Source organism: Molossus molossus, unplaced genomic scaffold (genome assembly GCF_014108415.1).
Source record: "Molossus molossus isolate mMolMol1 unplaced genomic scaffold, mMolMol1.p scaffold_m16_p_15, whole genome shotgun sequence".
NCBI lineage: Eukaryota > Metazoa > Chordata > Mammalia > Chiroptera > Molossidae > Molossus > Molossus molossus.
This window is the reverse complement of record NW_023425350.1, coordinates 50093308-50114345: the sequence shown is the minus strand read 5'-3', so window position 1 is coordinate 50114345 and position 21038 is coordinate 50093308. Positions and strand designations below refer to the sequence as shown.

At 35.2% G+C, this 21038-nt stretch overlaps 1 protein-coding gene across 4 annotated transcripts in view; it reads right to left on the bottom strand.

Annotated features, from left to right (window-relative positions):
- Window positions 1-453: 453 nt before the first annotated feature.
- Window positions 454-21038, bottom strand: part of APLF (aprataxin and PNKP like factor) — an 83060-nt gene continuing 62475 nt past the window's right edge. The window contains exons 10-11 of one of the 4 annotated variants that reach the window (XM_036262738.1): window positions 7920-7966; window positions 454-867 (exon numbers count right to left, since the gene is read on the bottom strand). In XM_036262738.1, coding sequence (XP_036118631.1) covers window positions 671-867; window positions 7920-7966 — 244 coding nt within the window. In that variant the 3' untranslated portion in view covers window positions 454-670. Of the gene's footprint in view, window positions 868-7230; window positions 7317-7919; window positions 7967-21038 lie in introns of those variants that run through there. The other 3 variants (XM_036262735.1, XM_036262736.1, XM_036262737.1) reach the window with 3 other exon arrangements.

The following is a 21038-nucleotide window of genomic DNA, read 5'->3' as shown; positions in this document are numbered from 1 at the left end:
TTCCACCTTTAAACTCAGACACACAGTTAAGTTACAGATGTGGCACAAAACATTTCCCACGAGAAAAACATTTCCCTTCTATAGTCCTGTGAAATCCATTTTAATATCCATTTGGGACTAATTTCCCCAAGTTTCAAAGAACAAAAGTAGTCAATGAAATGCAAAGCTTGCATCTAGGACACCAGAAAAATAATAGCTGTTTAGGACAGCTGTCATTTTTAAAGCCTGGTCCGGCTTGAAGAATTACTTCAATAGCAATGAAAAGAGCCATGCTTCTCCACCTATGATGTCATTTGTCTGGTTATACCTGCATAGTTTTCTATAAAGACAGAATCGTTGGAAAACAGAAGAAAACGACCAAAGTTTTGTGCAAACTATGGCTTTTTAGTGTTTATAACCAACAAAGTACATGAAAAAATATCAAGTGCTTGTCTTTAACTCTGTCTACTTTCCATTTCTAGATTCTTTAAGCAGGATGGAAGAAGCGAAACAACAGAACAAATTCCAGACACTATACTGAAGGCTGATGTTTCAATGTTTCATTTGCAAAGAGTTCATCATAAAGTCCTAACTATAGAAAAGAAAACAATTATCACTTAAGTGCCTCCTTAGTTCCTGAATATCTTTCTATAAAGAGTAAATGTGAGCCATGTATTATTGCAGAAAAAAGTTACTTCTTTCTTTTCATAAACGTTTTTGCTTCTTTCAAAAGCTCTTCCATATCTTCCTTCTCTCCGTCCTCCTTCCCGGGTTCCCAGTCAGAATCTTCATCCGTTGGCTCATACTCTTCTTCTTCATCATCTAGAAAGCTGTCATTCAGGTCATAGTCATTGGGTTGCCCACCATCGTCATCTACAAGGCTTCTCACTGAAAAACAGAAGTTTGGTACACACACATAAACTGCCACTCCACCTGGGACTAGAGATGGCTAACTGTAATATGTCCTTCTCTGTCAAGAAAAGTTAGTTTTACTTAATACATAGCCAATCACTACAAATATCTAGATGGAAGACTAAAATGACCACTTGCTATTTTTTATTTCTAGCTTTTCTTATCATGAGGCTCCTGAGACTAACATGTCCCATGAGATTCATAATAATGGTTGCTTTATAATATCGTAATCATAGCCAGGCTACCCCATCTTCTGAGATAGAATATATTTTTGTCGCAGTTATTCAGTGCCCCTCCCTGTGATAGGATTGTATTTCTTCACTCCCGGTGACACCAGACTTGAACAAAAAAATTAAGTGGAAGTGGCGTGTGGCCCTTCCAAGGACAAGCTTTCAGAGCCTTTCTGTGGTTCTAATGTTATTTCCCCTGTGCTGTGCGAACAGCGGGTCCCAGGCAGGGGCTGATCCTTCGGCCTGAATTCTAAGCTGGGACAAGGCCACAGCCAACACGCAGCTGGAAATGAAAAAATACATCTCAGTTCTGTGTAAGGCACTGAAACTTGGGGGTCATCACAACAAGCCTAACACAATCTGACTGACACACGAGGGTTGCGATCAAAGGAGGAGATATAAGTTTACAGACTTTGGAAAGTTTAGTTTATAGATCTATGATATTCTACAGTTCATCCTAAAAGTAAGAGTACAATGGTAACAGCCATTAGAATTTACAGATTTCTAATTAATGTTACAATATTAGAATTCTTCTGTCTCCAAATTGATTTCTTCCCTCATTCCACTCTGTTTTATATTCTTTATACAGTGAGCAACAGAGTTGGTTTAAAATAAGGCAGTGAAACACTCTGGGAAGATGTGAGCATTTAAGAAACAAGTAGGATGATGCTCTTTGGAAATATTCTGAAGGCAGAAGACAATCCCTGTGACAAAGAGCAAATGTATGGGCCCGGCCAGTGTGGCTCAGTGGATTGAGCACTGTCCCATGGACTGGGCGGTCCCAGTCCAATTCCTGGTCAGGGCACATGCCGGGGTTGCAGGTTCAATCCCCAGCAGGGGGTGTGCAGGAGGCAGCCAATCAATGTTTCTATCTCTCTCTCCCTTAAAAATCAATAAAAACATATTAAAAAAAAAAAAGAGCAAATGTATGGGTAAAAATTATAATGTACATACTTTCACATATGCTTTAGTTAACGTCTTCCTAAAATATTCACATGCAATAGATAGATAAAACTTAAATGAAACTCATGGAATTTAATGGGGAAAAAAATAAAGATGATAACAAAGAAATTAATTTAGCTGTTCTCTCAACTTTCACAGCCCAGAAATTTATATTTTTATTTTTATTTTTCCCTTTATTGATTTTAGAGAGAGAGAAAGGGAGAAGGAAAGAGAAATAGAAACATCTTGCTGGTAGGTGGTGTTGTTTCTATGTGGTCATCCATCCCCCTCACCCAACAAAAAGTCTTTAAAAAGCACATGGTTTAAGAGAAAGAGAATAAACTCAGGGAGAACAAGCTACTTTGACTTGGAAAAATCAGGCTCACTTCTCATTTCTCAGACATACTCTACAATTATATTTCAAATAAGCTAATGGTAATATAAGAAAACGCTATCCATTGGGCTTTTAAACAAATGGTTTCACATTATTTAGTTCTGTGGAAATCTACTGAAAGTTAAAAAACCAGAATGTGTAAATGTAAGAATGAAATATAAATGATGATTTGATAGATACAAACAATTGTTTTTAGGAAACAAATAGTATTCTTCTCATTAATATGGCCTTGTGTGATGTGTGTGTTGTGTATGTGATGTGTTGCGTGCCTGGGAGGTCTGTGCTGCTGCAGAGTTTATGTGGTATGTGTGTCTATATATAATGTGTTTGCGTGCTGTTTTTGTTGTTGTTGTTTGATTACTTGTGTGTTGTGTTTTTGTGTACTATATAAAGAATCCTACTTCGCGGAAATTCATTTATCACGGTAGAGTCTGGAACTGATTAACTGCGATAAACGAGGGACAACTGTATGTGTGTTTTGTAGTGTTATTGTTATGTGTGTTCTGTATGCATTGTGTACTGTGTGTGTGCTCATGTGATTTGTGTGTGCTTGTGTGATGTTTGAGCTTTTCTTCTGGTTGTGTGCTTTGTGTTCTTGTTTGTTTATTGCACTTGTTTGTGTGTTGTATGGTGTTTTGGTGATGTGTTTTTTACTGTGGTGTGTATTATTTGTGTTTCTTTTTGTGCTTGTGTGATGTTTGATTGTTTAGTATGCTTCTTTTTTTTATTAATTTATTTTTGTTACAGATGTTTCTCCTTTTTCCCCCATTGACACCCTCCTCCCGATACCCACCCTGTCCCCAGCATTGTTGTCTATGTCCATTGGTTACACATACATGCATATAAGTTCTGTGGTTTATCTCCCCCCCTCCCCTTCTGAGGTTTCTCAGTCTGTACCCTACTTCTATGTCTCCGGGTCTATTTTATTCATCAGTTTGTTTTGTTCATTATATTCCACAAATAAGTGAGATCATGTGATAATTGTCTTTCTCTCATTGGCTTGTTTCGCTTCGGATAATACTCTCCAGGTCCCTCCACGTCGTCTCAAAGGATAAGAGATCTCTGTTTCTTACAACTGCACAGTACTCCATTGTGTATATGTACCACAGCTTTTTTATCCACTCATCTATTGATGGACACTTGGGCTGTTTCCAGATCTTAGCTATTGTAAGTAGTGCTGCTATGAACATAGGGGTACACATATTCTTTCTGATTGGTGTTTCAGGCTTTTTAGGATATATTCCTAGAAGTGGGATCACTGGGTCAAATGGCAGTTCAATTTTTAACTTTTTGAGGAAACACCATAGTGTTTTCCGTAGTGGCTGCACCAGTCTGCATTCCCACCAGCAGTGTACTAGAGTCCCCTTTTTTCCACACCCTCGCCAGCCCTTGTTGTTTGATGATTTGTTGATGGCAGCCATTTAGTATGCTTCTTATTGTGTATGGTATACATGTTTTTGTGGTGTGTATTATGTGGTGTGTGTGTTTGTGTGGTGTGTGTGTTTCACTGGTATGTGTGCTTGTTTGGTGTTTGTGTGGTATGCATACGTTTTTTTGTGGAGTTTTTGTTTTGTGTGGTGTCTGGGTTACGTGTGTGTTTGTAAGTTGTTTCATCTGTGAGGCAAAGGATTACATGACTAAATGACCTCAAAGAGCCTTTCTGACTCTAAAGTTCTAATTTTAAGGCCATAGTAAAAATTTTCATTTTCTCTACAAATCAATGAACTAATATGAAGTGTGGGGAGGGACTGAGAGTTTAACTACTTGAAAGCAGCACAAAAGAAATAGGCTGTTACTTATTTTAAAAAACTGATGGGTGACATTGGACAACCATAATGAAAAATAACAACCTTTAGAAAAATAGCAAACTGTTTAACATGTTTAAAACAACATGATATTAACTATTTGATATTAATATGTAGTAATTTCTGACTTTTCTCATTACGCAGTGGGATTTATAATATCATAATGACAATTCCAAAATTTGTATCTAACATTTCCTTTACAATGTAAAATTTCAATGTCAATTTCTATCCTAAGAATGAAGTCTGCAGAGCTACTGAAGAGTACATTGTATCACATGATGTTGAGAGAAACACTGATTTTTACACAGAGGAAAGGTGTTATCAAATTGCTGGTTTTTCCAAATCGTTTTCTGACATTAAGATCTATGATGACAGCCACCTCAGAGCAGTCTTATAGCTTAACGTACCAAACTGCTTGTTGGATACTCATTTTTTGCTTTGAAAAAGCAGTTTGTGTAATTCTGATTAACTGTACTATACATAAAACTTATTTCTTTTAAAAATACCATTGCCCTGGCCTTTTTATATTCTAAAACCTCTTTATTTTCTCCACACTAAGGAGCAGTTTATACAACTCCATTTAAGTTCCACTAACATTCATTAATAGCTTTCTTTCTAGATCTTTTGGTTTTTATTTCTTAAGAAAATAATATATATAAGCACATGTACATACAACTGCAAAACTAGAGATTACTGAATATTAAAACTATTAGCATAGCATTCTAAAATTTCAACCATGAATGGTACTGACTGCCTAGAATAATAATGTACATCACATAATAATAAAAGCCAGAAAGAATGCCTCCAATAATCAGGTGATAAAATGCTGGAGATAATTACTTTTAAATGCTGTCAATGGGTAAGGTAGTTAAGAAAATATAAAATAAATATGTCCTGGCACTAATTACTCTTGTGTTCAGTATCTTGTGCCAAAATCACAGCACTCAGAAAAAGTGTGGAAAGTTAGTGAAATTTTAAACCAATCAGATATACAAGAAGCTTAACAGATGACAGCAGTCAAACCTACAAAACAGAACACATGCTATAAATGGTGACATATGTGGAAGAACCTAATAGACGGAAGTGTTTTAGGTGTGCTACAAATAAGAAATTAAATAGTAAGAGTTTAATGCTGTTATTTTATACCATGAAATTCTATAGTATTTGGTCTATAGTATTATATTAAATTATAGTGTCTCATTATATAGTGATGATACCCCACCTCAATGTTTAATTTTTTAAAATCTGACCTATTACACATAAATGTCAGCCCCAGTCTCCTGATAATTCGTACTTTCATCCTGAGTCATCTTTATTTCCTTTACCTCACGCCAGCCCCCACACTATAACCAATCAGTTGGCAAAACTTGTTTCAAATCTCACTCTTACCCAATCCCACCTCTCCACTCTCACGATGGCCTAATTCCGGCACTTTATTCAACTACCGAACTAATCTGCAGAAGGCTTCCCGACTCTGATACAGACGGCTCGTCGTCACCGGCTTCATTTGGGTAAAACTAGCTCACCATTATTTGCCGATCCATCCACACCTGTGTTCTAGCTTTTACAAGCTTTTATAACCTGGCCTCAATATACCCTTTCAGTGTCACCCATGGGAACTAGAGACTCCGTGTCAGTTAAACCAATCCACTTGCTAACTCCAAACACAACTTAACCATCTTCTATCTTGATGTCCTTAAGTGATCTATCACTCATTTCATCTTGGATGTCCTAAGCCCACCCACCACAAGCTATGGAACAAAGATGACTGAAATCCTAGCACCCTGAAGACCCACTTCACTTACAGTCCCCACAACTGGTGTACCCTGACAACCTCGGCACGAGGCGCTCCCTCCTTCCTCCCGGTGTTAGCGCATCTCCTGTCTCTCTGTGACTTTGCTCCCTTGTTAGATGTAGAGTGAGTGCACGAGTTAATGAACCATTACATAAATGAGAACTTGGGTAATGTTAAACGTTAAGGATGTGGGAAACGGGAAGGCAAGTATATTAGAATTATGTCAGATATCACTAAGTTAAAGAATATGAGAACTCAGTATTTAAATTAATATTGAAAATACTCCAGATACCTTAAGTTTATAGGTTTTAGAGTAGGAAGGGATGTTCTAATTATGCTGCTACATAACAACTCTGGAAAGTACTTAAAAAATATAAGGCTAAACTGTTGCTTCATAATATCTATACTTCCTTAAAAAACTGTTTACCGATGAAATAAAAAGATTTTCTTTAAAAATCCATTGTTCTCAAAATATGTCCTTCATACAGAACATACTTCAAAGAGACTTTCCAAGAAAATTCAGACATTTTTAACTGTGCCATATGATACATGTTGATAGTGTTTAGGAAAACGGTTCTTATTTCTGGGCAGATACACAGATGTGTCAAACGTTCTTTTCATGGAACAATGCTAACCTTCATCAATAAAATATAATTTTAATCAGTATTATTATATCATTGCTGGAAAGGAAGTTAAGAACCATAAACACACATCATTGGATGCAGCCTCAGTAAAAAAAAAAAGTATAACATATAACTTCCAGATAAAATGAGTATACTGGTATCTGGAGTACTATAGTACTAAAGTGTGTTTCAGTCAGAGACATCAAATGGAATTCCCAATGGTGAAATTAATTGTTTTTATCCCTTGGTTACAAGTTGGTTGTGTTTATACACATACAGATACACGCAGGCATAGCCTGGATAGTATGCATTTTATTCTCTCACTGTGGGCAGAAATGTTGTGCACTGAACTGGCCTCTGGCAATGATACAAAGAAGCCAGAATTTGTTCAGGGAAAAAAACATTAGAATTCAGATGTAGGAAAAACAGAAGGTAAAACAGACTGATGTAAATAGGACTGATGGACATTTGATCGTTGCTTGTCTAGTGTCTATATCCCCTCCTTCTCCTTTCCCCAAAACTTTAATTTTTATTGGGGATCCTTGTGGTTCTGAAGGAGGTGACTCTACCCTGGTTCCAAGGCTGGTACAAACTCATCAGTGTCCACAGTAAACAATCCAAGAGAAAGAATGTGACCTAAGCCAGTTAAAAAAAAAAAAAGTTAATTTTATAATTTTTTTTCCTAGAAATAGTATGACTTAATGTTTATTTTCTCTCTCTCTCTCTCTCTCTCTCTCTCTCCCCTAAAATGTAGAAATGGGTGCTTATCATCCCAGCTGAATAAGGACAGGGGAGAAGTCAGTCTTAGGATAATATTGACCCATCTAAAGACAGAATGATGAAAGAAAGTTGGGTCACTGGTGACATTATTAAGAATATTAATGAGCCAAAGCATAAATTATGTCTAAATGCAGATTTATATTTGGATTTTTCAGTTATAGAAGTAAGTTCTCTTTACTGTTTAGACCAATTTTTAATTTTGTCTTCAGGGACTTACAAAGAAAAGAATCCTAACAGATACAAAGACAAATATATATTATTATATAATGATTGCAGAAAATATTTGGTATGTAAAAATTTTACATTTTTTTAATCAAAGAAAAATTATTAAAATTAGAAATTCAACAAATTCATAGAAGAAATTTTGGGGAAAAATCATAATCACTGGAAACTATGTAGGTTTAATAGTAGATTCATTTGAAGGTTTCATTTAGAATTCCCTTTAGTAAAATTTCTTACCTGGAAGTGTACTGTGTCTATATTCTATCTTGTGCTGAGGATTCTTCCTGAAGGAAAAAAAAAAGGAAATAAAAAATAAGATCTAGCTTTCCAGTCACTAAAAATTAATGACTTTTAATTAAACTAGAACATTTACTAACTTACATGGAAAATTAGAAAAAGCATTTACTTTTTCTTTCTGTTAATTATAGTCACTACGCTGTTCAAAGCACTTGCTTTTTAATTCAACATTTACTGATGCCAGGCATATTTCTGGATGAAAGGATAGAGTGGTAAACAAAACCAAGTTCTTTCCTCATGACATACTCTAGAGAGTATGAGACAAACAGAATGTATCATATTCCTAAAGTAAAATATATTTTATTTCTAAAATGTCATATATTACATATATAAAAATACAATGTAAAATAGTACATAAAATATATAATACAAGATATCAAATAGGTGTGTGTTTGTTGTGTAATGACTAAAGGATACTTTTAAGGCTCTTCTTGAACACAAAGTTAAAAGTACTTAAGTCATGCCTCTTCAAAGAACACCAACCCACTGTTATGAAAAAACCAGGAAGTTAGTATGCATTGAGAAATTCATAACATATTCCAAAGTCAAACAGAAACTGTTGCTTGAATATCTACCTATGATTATTTATACTTATAATCAGTTATACTATTTTATTAGTTAAACAAATGTTTGGGCACGCTATATATACAAGACATTCTCTAGATGATGCAAAATTGCTCAAGCAGCAAAAATCCAAAGCAGTAATTGGTTGATCAGGATTCACTTAATGGGTAACTCCCTCTCTCAGAGGGAACTTACAAAGGACAGCTGGGGTACACACACAGATAGGTACCAGGATGTATAGTTCACATGAAGCTGTTGTAAGGATGCATGAGGAAGGCATAACAAGTCCTTATTCATGCTAGGTGGTAAGTAATTAACGTTAGCCATTGATTCATTCATCGTTGGTTCAAGAAACAGTCACAGGCCCTCATTACATGCCAGGCCCTACGCTGCAGATGCGGTTCCCCGTTCTCTGCCATCTTGGGGGACGTTCCAGCTGCACTCACATACCTCAATGGCACACGCTAACCTCACAGACTACCCGAAAAGCCAAGCCATTTCAGAATAAATGCATAGGAAAAAGTTTTACATTTGTATAGTCCATAAAGAAGGAACAGAAAAATATTTTATGAAGTTTCCTACTCAGAAAAGGAAAAGACTTATAGCTCCATGTGCAGATTTTCTTCTGCCTTAGAGGGGGAAGCTGTCTCTTGAGGCTCTGCTGATGGTTTCCATCCCTTCCCAGGAGAACCTGCTCTTTTCATAAAAACACAGGTATAAGACTGTAATGTAGACCCGAAAGAAAACAGTTGATTTGATATTTTTCCACATTTAACTTAAAGACCGAACTTCCCATTTAAAACAAAAGTATGGATTAATATCAATAAAGTTTTTGCTAGCTATTTCATTGAAAATGAAGAAAAATATCTTCTGTGACAGATTCAGAAGTTTGCTCTTTGGGGTATTTTCAAATATATTTTATTCTTTGTTGATGAGAAACATAACTCACAGAATAAATGGATTTTAATAAGAAAATGAGGCAAAACAGTATAGATAATATATCACATGCAAAAGTACATACTTAAAAACAAATTTTAGACATTTTGTTTACATAGCAATTTAAATGTGAAAAATATTCTGAATGTTAAAAGTCTTACTTTATCTTCTCCTTCAAGGACTCCATAATCTTAGTCCCAGTTTTATTTGAAGCCCAGTCCTTCATTTCTACTCTCAGAGAGTAGTTTCTGGTTCTTTCCCATTGACAGGCACTTGCTCACAGACTTTTTGCCAAGAATATTCTTCTTACTCTACACAGTCCCTCAGGAAGGCAACTCTGATCAGCACTGCAAGTGTCTCCAGAATGTATCGTCTATCTGCATCTACCACTCGGTGCTGACCCACATAATTTCTTATACTGTCATCTAAATTTTCAACACAAATGTGTGGTGTGGGTGTGTGTGTGTGGGTGTTATCTCTAACATCTGTCAAATGAGCTTCTGGGGGAAATGGGGTTCTTCTTATACTTTTTAATATCTTCTATAGCAAGTACAAGGGTGCATTTCATAAGGTGGCATTTAAATACATTTTTCATAAATTTATCTACTATATAGTATAGTCACCTTCCTCCTTCAAAACATTTTTTAATTAAGCTTTTACATGAGTTTCCAAAATGATGAAATAGTTTACATTTTTCTATTTAACAGGAAAAAAAAGACACTTGTTTTTGCTACCTATTATTTCTTAGGAAAATGGTTGTTGAAAAAAACTGGCAAGAATCATTTCCAATACAAAGTTTAAAATTCTCATTGGTAGTTTCTACTAATTTCTAGACTGATAATGAGTTTTCTTGAGTTAATGTTAATCCTGTACTTAATTTGTTAGTAAATGGTAATCCATAGATCCTGATTCTTTCTGAAGCCTGGTCCTTGAAAGATGGTTTTTCTATTGGAAATATGCCAGAAAATGACTATTCTCATTAGTTTGAAAAGAATGTCAATGTGGTGAAATTGCTTTGCACCTATAAAGTTAATAATCAAAGTACTCACTGGATCTTTTTACACACACCTACGACTTAAATTAGTTAGAATTTCCTGCCATCAACAATTCATATTACTTTTACAGGAAACAATGAAAATCAGATGGTCATATTAAGCAGACTCCACGGCAATCAGGTTCCTGAGATACTGACTGCTCAGCATCCTAAGACACTTAGCTGTAGTCAATCAATCTCTCAGGTCAACAAGGAACACTGAGTGCTTCACATATGCTTAAGACAGAGCTGCCACTGTGTCTCGGACGTGTTTTCCTCTGGCTGGTTCAACTTTGGCATTATGTTGTGGAAGGGGCTCTGGTTTCGGGATCAGAAGACCTAAGTCTGAAATCAAACTACACTGTCTGCTGGTTATGCAATTCAGGGCAAATCCTGTGAACTAAGTCTCCACTTCCTCATCTTAAAGCAGCAATAATAGTGCCTACTTCACCCAAGGTTGATCCAAGGGTTAAAATAATGTGTATAAACATTTGTAGGCTATTAAGTATTTTACAAATGTGAGCTATTTTTACAGAAATAGAAATAAATTTTACTTTAAAATAGCCAACAATGTCTGAAAACTGTGCCAGTAAAAGTAATTGCCAATTAATACTAATTAATTGAATTTTGTCTTCAATAATACACATAATTATTCTGGTTGAACAAATCCCCAATCACACTTCACACATTTATAGAATATTTACTAACATTTGCCTACACACATTCCATTTTTAAAAATCAGTTATTTCATAACAAGGCAGAATGCCTTGTTCCTGTAACCCTGAGTTAAAGCTAAGGGGCAATTTTGTTTGGTTCTTTGGGGGCATCCAAGCATCTGTAATAACTTTCAAGGAAAAGGCCAAATTCCATCCAGGACTTTTTCCTAATAATTAATGGAACTACTGACTCAGAGTCCATTCATAAAAGATTTACCTGAACCTTTTTCACAAGTGGCATTTTCCATAACTCAGCAGGCCTTCTTTCGGTTTTTTGTTTTTGCATTGTTGTTAATTATTAATAGTAATCTTTGGGCTCCAAACACAGGGCTATATGCCTATAACCACATCAGTTTTTTGTGAGCTGTTATATTTTAAAATATATATTTTCCAAAACATTTCTGATTTTAATGATATAGATACGTAAACAACAATACATATCTGAAGGAAGAACTCTTCAGGAAGAGGAAATGAAAAATGTCTGTAGTCTGCGAAGGCCGAGGTAGGAACAAGCCAGGGAGTCCCAAAAAGATCTGTGAGCTCGAGGGGAATGAGTGAGAAGGAAAACAGCAATAGGGACATCAAGTCAGAGAAGAACTGTGAAACATGCTAAAGAGTTTTGTGGAAGCTAATGGAAGGTTTTGGGGTAAGAAAATACCATTATACGACTTGTTTTGAGAGAACTCCTCTGGTTGCTGTGTGGAAAACAAACTACAGAAGGGCAAGGGAAGGAAAAAGGGTGTACTCCAGGAAAGAGGTGCTGGTGTTATGACTAAGATGACAGAGACAGAGGAAGGAAGAAGTAGTCAGGGTTTTGAAGGTTGAAATGGCCAGAACTGCCAATGGATTGAACGAGTGATGTGAAGAAAAGAAGAGGATCAAGGGTGTTTCTTGGTTTGGGGCCTGAACACCCTATATAAGGTGATCATTGACAAAGGTGGAAAACACTTGGGAGTGAGTTGCTTTCCTGATAGAAATGGAAAGTTCTGTTTCAGATGTGATAAGTGTGAACAACCAAGTGGGGACATTTAAACATGAGTCAGGAACCATTAAGTTACATTAGCTCACCTAGGGAATAAGAACAGAATAGAGAAGGGACGAGATCAGAGAACTGAGTCCTCCGGCTCTGCAATAATTACTGGGAGGCAGGGGAGGAGCAGACAGCAAAGATGGCTAAGGAAGAGTTGTTGGAATATAACTGACCTGACTATGAATATGAATAAATTGCTCTCTGCTCTGGATTTCTCCATCACTGAGTGGCGATCCCTGAGCACAAATGATCCAATTTCTGTTTTCCATGTGTTCATGAAGAACTCAGGGAGATAAAAGTTATGCTACAGAATTGGCATAATCATAACTAGAACATAAGTTAGCTGATTAAAAAACCCATTATCTCTTCATCATAAAGAGCTACCTAAAGATTAAATAGGCAGCAGTAATGAGAATACAAAAGTAATTTTTTTGTTGTTTCCTTCCAAATATTTGGTAACTTAATACCAAAACTTCACACTCAAAATTTTAAATGAACCTGAAATACTGTTTTACATCAGTGTCTAAAATAGTGACTAGCACATTAGGTGCTCAATATTTGTCCAATGAATAAACGGTTATACTATATTTTTGTTTTCATTTCAAAATAATTTATCTTGCATTTTTGAAATTCAACACATTTTAAAACCTAAAGCAAAAACATGAATTCTACATTAGCAAATATCTAAGTCTCAAAATTTAGGAGGAAAAAAGAATCGATAAGTATGATCTTTATTAAATAATAAAAGAGTAAACCAGCACAAAATAATAGAAAGTAGTCAATTGAAAATAATTACAATTTACTATCGATGACAAAAGAAATCTGAAAATTTTTATACATTTTCAGTTAATACTAAATATAATGAAGAAAAACACATTTATTATGAAAACGACTGCATATTCAAATAAAAGAGAAAGAAAAACAAAACCACAGAAGATAGTCTATTTTATCAAGGCTTTATGAATATAATTAACGTTGTTACTGCTATTTCCAAATAAATTTTTAAAACATTATAGCCAAGTCTTATGTAAAACTGTGTAGCAAGTGGTCACTATTTAGTCTAAAACACTACCTTCTAAGACCATATTCTTACACATAATTAAAGAACTAAGCATGGCAATAGGTTATACTTTCTCTCTCTGCAGATCCTATAAAGATGCATTAAGATACTATCAACTTTGACTATACTTAACAACAAATAAAATGATTGATAGCCTCACATGACTAATTCTAGAAATCTCAACTACCAGGCAACTAACTAGAGATTCCCTAATAAAACCTATTTATTTTGCCTCAAATAATATAATATAGATTTACACTAAATGCATGTTCTTAATTTTTATTAAGTGGCTTCTAAAAATCAGTATCTTGTAGTTTGAAGTGTACACCTGTATATATTATCAGTTAAGACTGCAATAACTTGGAATACTTTTTGAAAATAAAAGAGAAAACAAAGATATTTTATATCATAGCTATTAATCTCAAGCAGTAATAACAAAATATAATGAATTTACTTACTATCAAGTTTACATTTTAAAAAATGATTTATTGCTTGTGGTGAAACACTGTTCTTTCACACTATACAGATCATGTTGCAGATTCATTACAATGAGAACATTAACAGTTGATGACTGATAGTTTTATTCCTTACAGTTTTATTCCTTACCTCATCCCTCTTAGAAGATACTATATTTTTTTTTTTTTTAAAAAGTAGGGTGCTGGCTTCTGAGAAATATGAAGGCACCAACATTTTCACTTGTATAATACCTGCCTAAGGTTTTGTAAATCCAAGGCAATGTATGTGAGTTTGACTTTACATTTTTATACTAAACTGATTGAAAATTGGTTCCAGTCATTTTAGTGCAGATGCATTCTAAGTTGAGTGCTTAATTTAACAAGCAAACAGGAGTACTAGTGCACTGCATAAAACCTATTACACACCAGAGGAAGTGAATGAGTCAGAGGTAGGCACAGCTATCAGTAGGTTATGCTGGACATTAAGTATCTAATGTTCTAATTCAGACAAGTACCTTAAGCTAATCAAATCCATTAAACTGAGCTAGTTCTGACAGACTGCAGTGCACAGAGCAAAAAAAATAAATTAGTTAAATGGGCAAGATACTTAACAACACCAACTCGTTCATTTAAATTATCATGTTTTCAAGCAGATTTGTTCGTTTTGAAAATGTATAATGTCAGGGAAAATGGAATATGCCTGTAGTCTAAAATAAAACTAATAATTAAATATATTTTTCTAAACATAAACCTCCTATATTGTATGGGCTATGGAAATCTTTATTTTTACTATAGTATATATTTAAGATTACTTAATGTATTATACAACATTTGAGATCACCTAGATACATCCGAAAGAGAAACTGACTTACACATTCAAGGGATTAGAAAGTAAAACTGGGAAGCAAAACCTTAAAAATCAACTTAGTATTTCAATTGAGAGAATAATTGTTTTTACTTGAGAATAATTTTTATCCTGTTTTGTGAAGGCAGATTTCTAAAGATAAAAAACAAGCCAAGATGTTTTAGCTCATAAATTTAATCTCTCTTCCAAATGTGTCAACCATCATGAAAAACAGGCTTATTACAACTCTACTTGTGGAATATATAAAATGGGGCAAAAGTAGGTTTAAGGTTGTGAGTACGTGATACAGTTTATTCTTGTATTATTTACTAGTTATTGTATTATTTTCCATACAAACAATTGTAAACCTACTTTTGCCCCACCTTATATAGATATTTTTTTATTTTTCTGAATATAATAATTTCTGACCAGTTTTTGTGGGTCATTTTATGATCTGTTAGACTTCAATATTTTCCTTCAGTGGCTCTAGGAAAAATCTGGCATGAATTTACACAAAACTTTCTTTTAAGCAAACCAATCATTTGGACACAGTAGGCTCATATTCTCCCACCACTGACATAAATATCTAGGCCCAAGACAGAACCACTTCCGCCCGGGGCGCCAAGTTAGCCACCAAAATAATAACTTTCATGTCCCTGTAAATGCTGTGCTTGACTAGAAACAGGGTCTGTCCAGTCAGCCAATCCCCAAGCGCCCAGCCAACTCTAGGCTCCTCACTTACTCCTTGTTCCTTCTCACTCCAAACAAGGTTGACTATGTGGCACCAGCCAATCAGATATCTTCTGTTTTCCTCTTCCCTGTTTTTTTTTATTCCTTATCCTATAAGCTTCCTGCCTTCTGCCTGTTGTGCAATTCCATGAATGGGGACTGTCTGATTCATTAAGTGTTAAGTAAAGTTTGTTTGTATCACCTAATTGTGTTCTTGAATCATTTCTTAATACTACTAAACAATATATTGCTAGAACAATAATATAGTTTACAAATAAAGACTGTTAAAGAGTAAATGAATCATAATATAACATTAATTTTTAGCAATGATACAAAAATATCTAGTAGATCATGGTTTTTTGTCTAACTAATAATGATACTGCAACAAGAAAGGGCATATAAATATATATATATATATATATATACATATATATGTGTATATATATATATATATATCATGCTTTTGCAACTAGGATTTTTATTATCTTGTTGATCTGAAAATTCACAAGTTCTTCCATCAAAGTACCTTATCTGGAGTTTTCTAAAACTGCAAAATATTATGTTGCCATGTGTCTAAAGCGATACTTTGGAAAGCCAAGACTAACAATGGTGGAATCAGGCCATACCCCAGAGAAATGCTGCACTGAAGGAAGGAGGAGACTTGGTTTTCACCTCACTAGCTTTGGAGTCACAGGAAACTCATTTAACCTTTCTTAGTTTCCATTTCCTTATTTGTAAAACAGTAGTCAGAGTAAGCGATCATATCTAACATTCTCCAAGAGTCTCCCTGAACTGTAATTAAAATTAACAAGAAATAAAGAATCTTCAGATTTTATCTCTAAATAGAACCAGGACACCAAGCAGTTCACTAGATGAAAAAGAATATGCTATACGTATAGATAAATATATGTATAGATATGAAAGTTTCCATTACTACATATGAGTCACTGGCTTTGCAATAATATCTCTTGACTACTCTCACTCCAACTCATTTCAAAGTGATTAATGAAATGAAGGCAGCAATTTTTTTTTTATTAATTTTTGTTACAGATGTTTCTCCTTTTTTCCCCACTGATTCCCCCTCCCCCTCCCTCCCTGCCCCCTCCCCAGTTTGTTGTCCATGTCCACTGTTCATGCATACATGCATATAAGTTCTGTGGTTTATCTCTCCCCCACCACCCCCTCTTCTGGGGATTGTCAGTCTGTACCCCACTTCCACGTCTCTGCGACTACCCCATTCCTCAGACTGTTATGTTCATTATATTCCACAAATAAGTGAGATCATATGAAACTTGTCTTTCTCTGTTTGGCTTGTTTCACTTAGGATGATACTTTCCAGGTCCCTCCATGTAGTCTCAAAGGATAAGAGATCTTTCTTTCTTACAGCTGTGTAGTACTCCATTGTGTATATGTACCACCGCTTTTTTATCCATTCATCTACTGATGGACACCTGGGCTGTTTCCAGATCTTAGCGATTGTAAATAGTGCTGCTACAAACATGGGGGTACATATATTCTTTCTGATTGGTGTTTCAGGCTTCTTAGGGTATATTCCTAGAAGTGGGATCACTGGGTCAAATGGAAGTTCAATTTTTAATTTTTTGAGGTAACACCATATTGTTTTCCATAGTGGCTGCACCAGTCTGCATTCCCACCAGCAGTGCACTAGAGTCCCCTTTTCTCCACACCCTCGCCAACACTTGTTGTTTGATGATTTGTTGATGGCAGCCATTCTGACAGGTGTGAGGTGATACCTCATTGTTGTTTTAATTTGCATCTCTCTGATGGTTAGTGATGATGAGCATTTCTTCATATGTTTCTTAGCCATTTGTATGTCCTGTTTGGAGAGGTGTCTATTTAGTTCCTCTGCCCATTTTTTAATTGGGTTCTATGTCTTCCTTTTGTGGAGTTGTATGAGCCTTATCTGATATATCATTGGCAATTATGCTCTCCCATACAGTGGGTTGCCTTTCCGTTTTGATGATTGTATCTTTCGTTGTGCAGAAGCTTTTGAGTTTGAGGTAGTCCCATGTGTTCATTTTCTCCTTTGTTTCTATTGCCTTAGGTGATGTGCAAGTGAAAATTCTGCTGCATATGATGTCTAAAATTTTGTTGCCTACAGTTTCTTCTAGGATTTTTATGGATTCATGAGTCACATTTAAGTCTTTTATCCATTTTGAGTTTATTCTTGTGTAGGGTGTAAGTTGATGGTCTAGTTTCATTTTTCTGCAAGTAGCTGTCCAATTTTCCCAGCACCATTTATTAAAGAGGCTGTCCTTACTCCACTGTATGTTCTTGCCACCTTTGTCAAATATTAATTGAGCATATGAAGGTAGCAATTTTTGACATTATTCTTAGCAAGGCTTTGTATTTCATTTTTATTTTCTCAAGAATAGGCATATTTAAATTTGCTTCTTGGAAAATGTAGGACATCATGGCAGACCAATACTCTTGTTTTAATAACTAAAAAAAACTGATAAATTATAAAAATAATTTTTTAATGAGAGAATTATGGGAGCATAAAAATTTTAGATTATCTAAAATTCCATGGAGGAAAAAGCCCTTCTTAGGTGAGCTGAACTTCACCGGCTCTTTTCTTCCTTTGTGGGCTACGGGTAAGATCTGGACCAAGAGGAGGCACACTATCTGAACAACGAGCCAGCAGAGCTTTTCCTGGTCTCATGGAGTTGTCAGGACAGGTTAGGAATGAAAGGAACAAGGCTAGTGTTTCCAAAGGCAGACTGAGTTTTATTGAAATGTCAACCTAGCTATTATCTATCTAATCTCTGACAAGGCAGAGATGACCAGCTACTGTCTGCCAAAAAGAGGGGAAGTTAACATCTACAATCTCTACAGTTCTTTTTATAAGTAAAATTAGTATTACAAGAAAAAAGTTACTTAGACATGAAGAAGCAGAAAAATATGACTGACAACCAAAACAGAAGACACTGATCCAGAAATGTCGGTTAGCAAACACAAATTGTAAAACACCTAAAAATATATATATGTTAAAGAATATATATTAAAAAGAGTAAAAAAAAAAAAAGGCAAATATGAATGAAAAGATGGATAATTGCACCAAAATTAGAATGTATAAGAAAAGAATCATGGATATTCTGAAATTCAAAAATGCAGTTTCTGACATTATAAACTCTTTAGGTGAGTTTAACAGTGGACTAGATACCAGAGAAGAGAGGATTAGTAAACTCTGAGACAAGTCAACAGCAACTATCCATTCTGAAGCACAGAAGAAAAAAAATTAAAGGGCATTGTCAATAATGTAATATAGCCCTGGCTGGTTTGACTCAGCAGTTAGAGTGTCAGCCTGCAGACCAAATAGTCTTGGGTTTGATCCTGGTCAAGGGTACATACCTGGGTTGCAGTTTGGTCCTGGCCCTGGTAGGGATCATGTGGGAGGCAACCAACTGGTATGTCTCTCTCACATCTACGTTTCTCTCTCTGTCAGGAAAAGAAGAATAAAGGAACAAAGAATGTGTGGGAGAAATAGAAAATAAATAGTAAAAGGCAAAATTAAACTCAAATATACCAGTAATTGCATTAAATGTAACTGGACTAAGTATTACACCTAAAAGGCAGAGACTATCAGACTGGCTTTAAAAATAAGACCAAGGAACTAATTACATGCTATTTGTAAGAGACATGCTTTAAATATAAACAGAGGCTGAAAGTAAAAGGATGAAAAATAATTAACATAAGCTTGAGTAACTACATTATATCACACAAAGAGTTTACTTCTGGCAATGACAGAGAAGCCTATTAAAAACAATACTCTTAAGGCAATGGATAGTTACCCAAAGCAGGCAGAAACCAGAGGGGAATCAACACATGGAAAAAGGGAAGAGCTCTGAATGAGTTTCCCATTTCTATGGCTTTTCCGGTAAGGACAGACCACACTTATTTCATTAAGAAAAACTGACAGAATTAAGGGAAGAGATATTACTGTTTCATTTCTGATATCAGAAGGAAAAGTTTTAATATCTCACTTCTAAGTATGTATGATATTTTCTATTAGCTTTTTTCAGATATTCTTTATCATATTAAAGCAGTTTCCTTCTATTCCAACTTTGAAATGTTATTATGAATGAATGTTATGATTTTTTAAAATTATCTATTGAAATAATTATATAATTTTTTTTATATTCTGATATATGGTAAATTATATTATTATTTTTTAAATCCTCAATGGAGAATATTTTTTCCATTGATTTTTTTAGAGAGAGTGGAAGAGAGGGAGGGAGGGAGGGAGGAAGAGGGAGAGAGGGAGAGAAAGAGAGTAAAAGAAAGATACATAAACATAGATGTGAGAGAGTCACATTGATTGGTTGCCTCCTGCACTAGCTGTGACCAGGGCTGGGGATCGAACCTGCAACCCAAGTATATGCCTTTGACTGGGAATCAAACTCATGACCTTTCGGTGCATGGGCCAACACTCTAATCACTGAGTGACACAGGCCAGGTCAATTACATTATTTTTTAGTATTAAACAAAACATACATTCCTTGAACAAACCCTATTTGGTCATGTTATAGTTTCCTCTTTTTTAAACTGTTTGATTCACTTAACTAACCTTTTTTGTTCTTTTGAGAATATTTATATCTAAGTTCCAAATCTTGCAATTTTTCATTTTGTATTTTTCTTGCTGGATTTTAGTATTAAGGTTATACTGGTCTCATAAAATGAGTTGGAGAATATAAATTTTTTTTACTTTTTTTTGGAATACTTTGTCTTAAAAATTAAGTGTTTCTTCATTTTCTTTTTTTATCCTCACCCAAGGACAGTTTTTTTTTTTTTTGCATTTCTCTTCAGACAGAGCAGGAATGAGAGAGGGGGAAAGAGAGAGAGAGAGAGAGAGAGAAACATCAATTTGAGAGAGACACATCAAATGGTCGCCACCCACCCGACTCCAACCAGGGCCGGGGACAAACTGCAATCAAGGCACATGCCCTCAGCGTGAACCGAACCCGGTACTCTCCAGTCCGCTGGCCAATGCTCCAACCGCTAAGCCAAACCGGCCAGGGCGAGTGTTTCTTCTTTAAATGTTTGGTAAAATTAATGCCAAAGAGAATTTCTTTAGTGGAAGGTTTTTAATTAAGTATTCAATTTCTCTAATGTTATAGGATTATTCCATTTTTCTCTTGTATCTGTTTCTAAAAGTTTCTAGGAATTTGTGCTCTCCTAAATTTTCAAGTTTAGTGACACAGCTAATGAAAATATCTTATTATTTTCTGCACGATGTTCTCTGCTGGAATGGAACACTTATTTTTCAAATGAGAAGGCATTAGCTGTTTTATTTTTCTTTCTATCCTCAGAAGCTTATTCTGCCTTCTTACTAAAAACCACAATCACTGAAATAGCAACAACTTCAAAAAGTCCACTAGGTTCAGTAATCTGTCTGCCATAATTATCAGAAAAAAATGGCTGTATGGAATTAAAGCTCTCTAAGGTTAGAATCACTACTTCTTTCTTTGGTAGTGTGATCTATTTCAGATTCATTCATTCATTCATTCATTCATTCAATAAAGTTGCAGACACAAGGATAAAAGAGTTCTTGCTGTCAAGAAACTTCCGGTCTGGAGGAAGAGATATTCCCATAAATAAACAAACAATCTCCTCAGATAAATTCTACTCTGCATGATACACACAGGCACAAGATGCTACGGAAGAAGAAAGG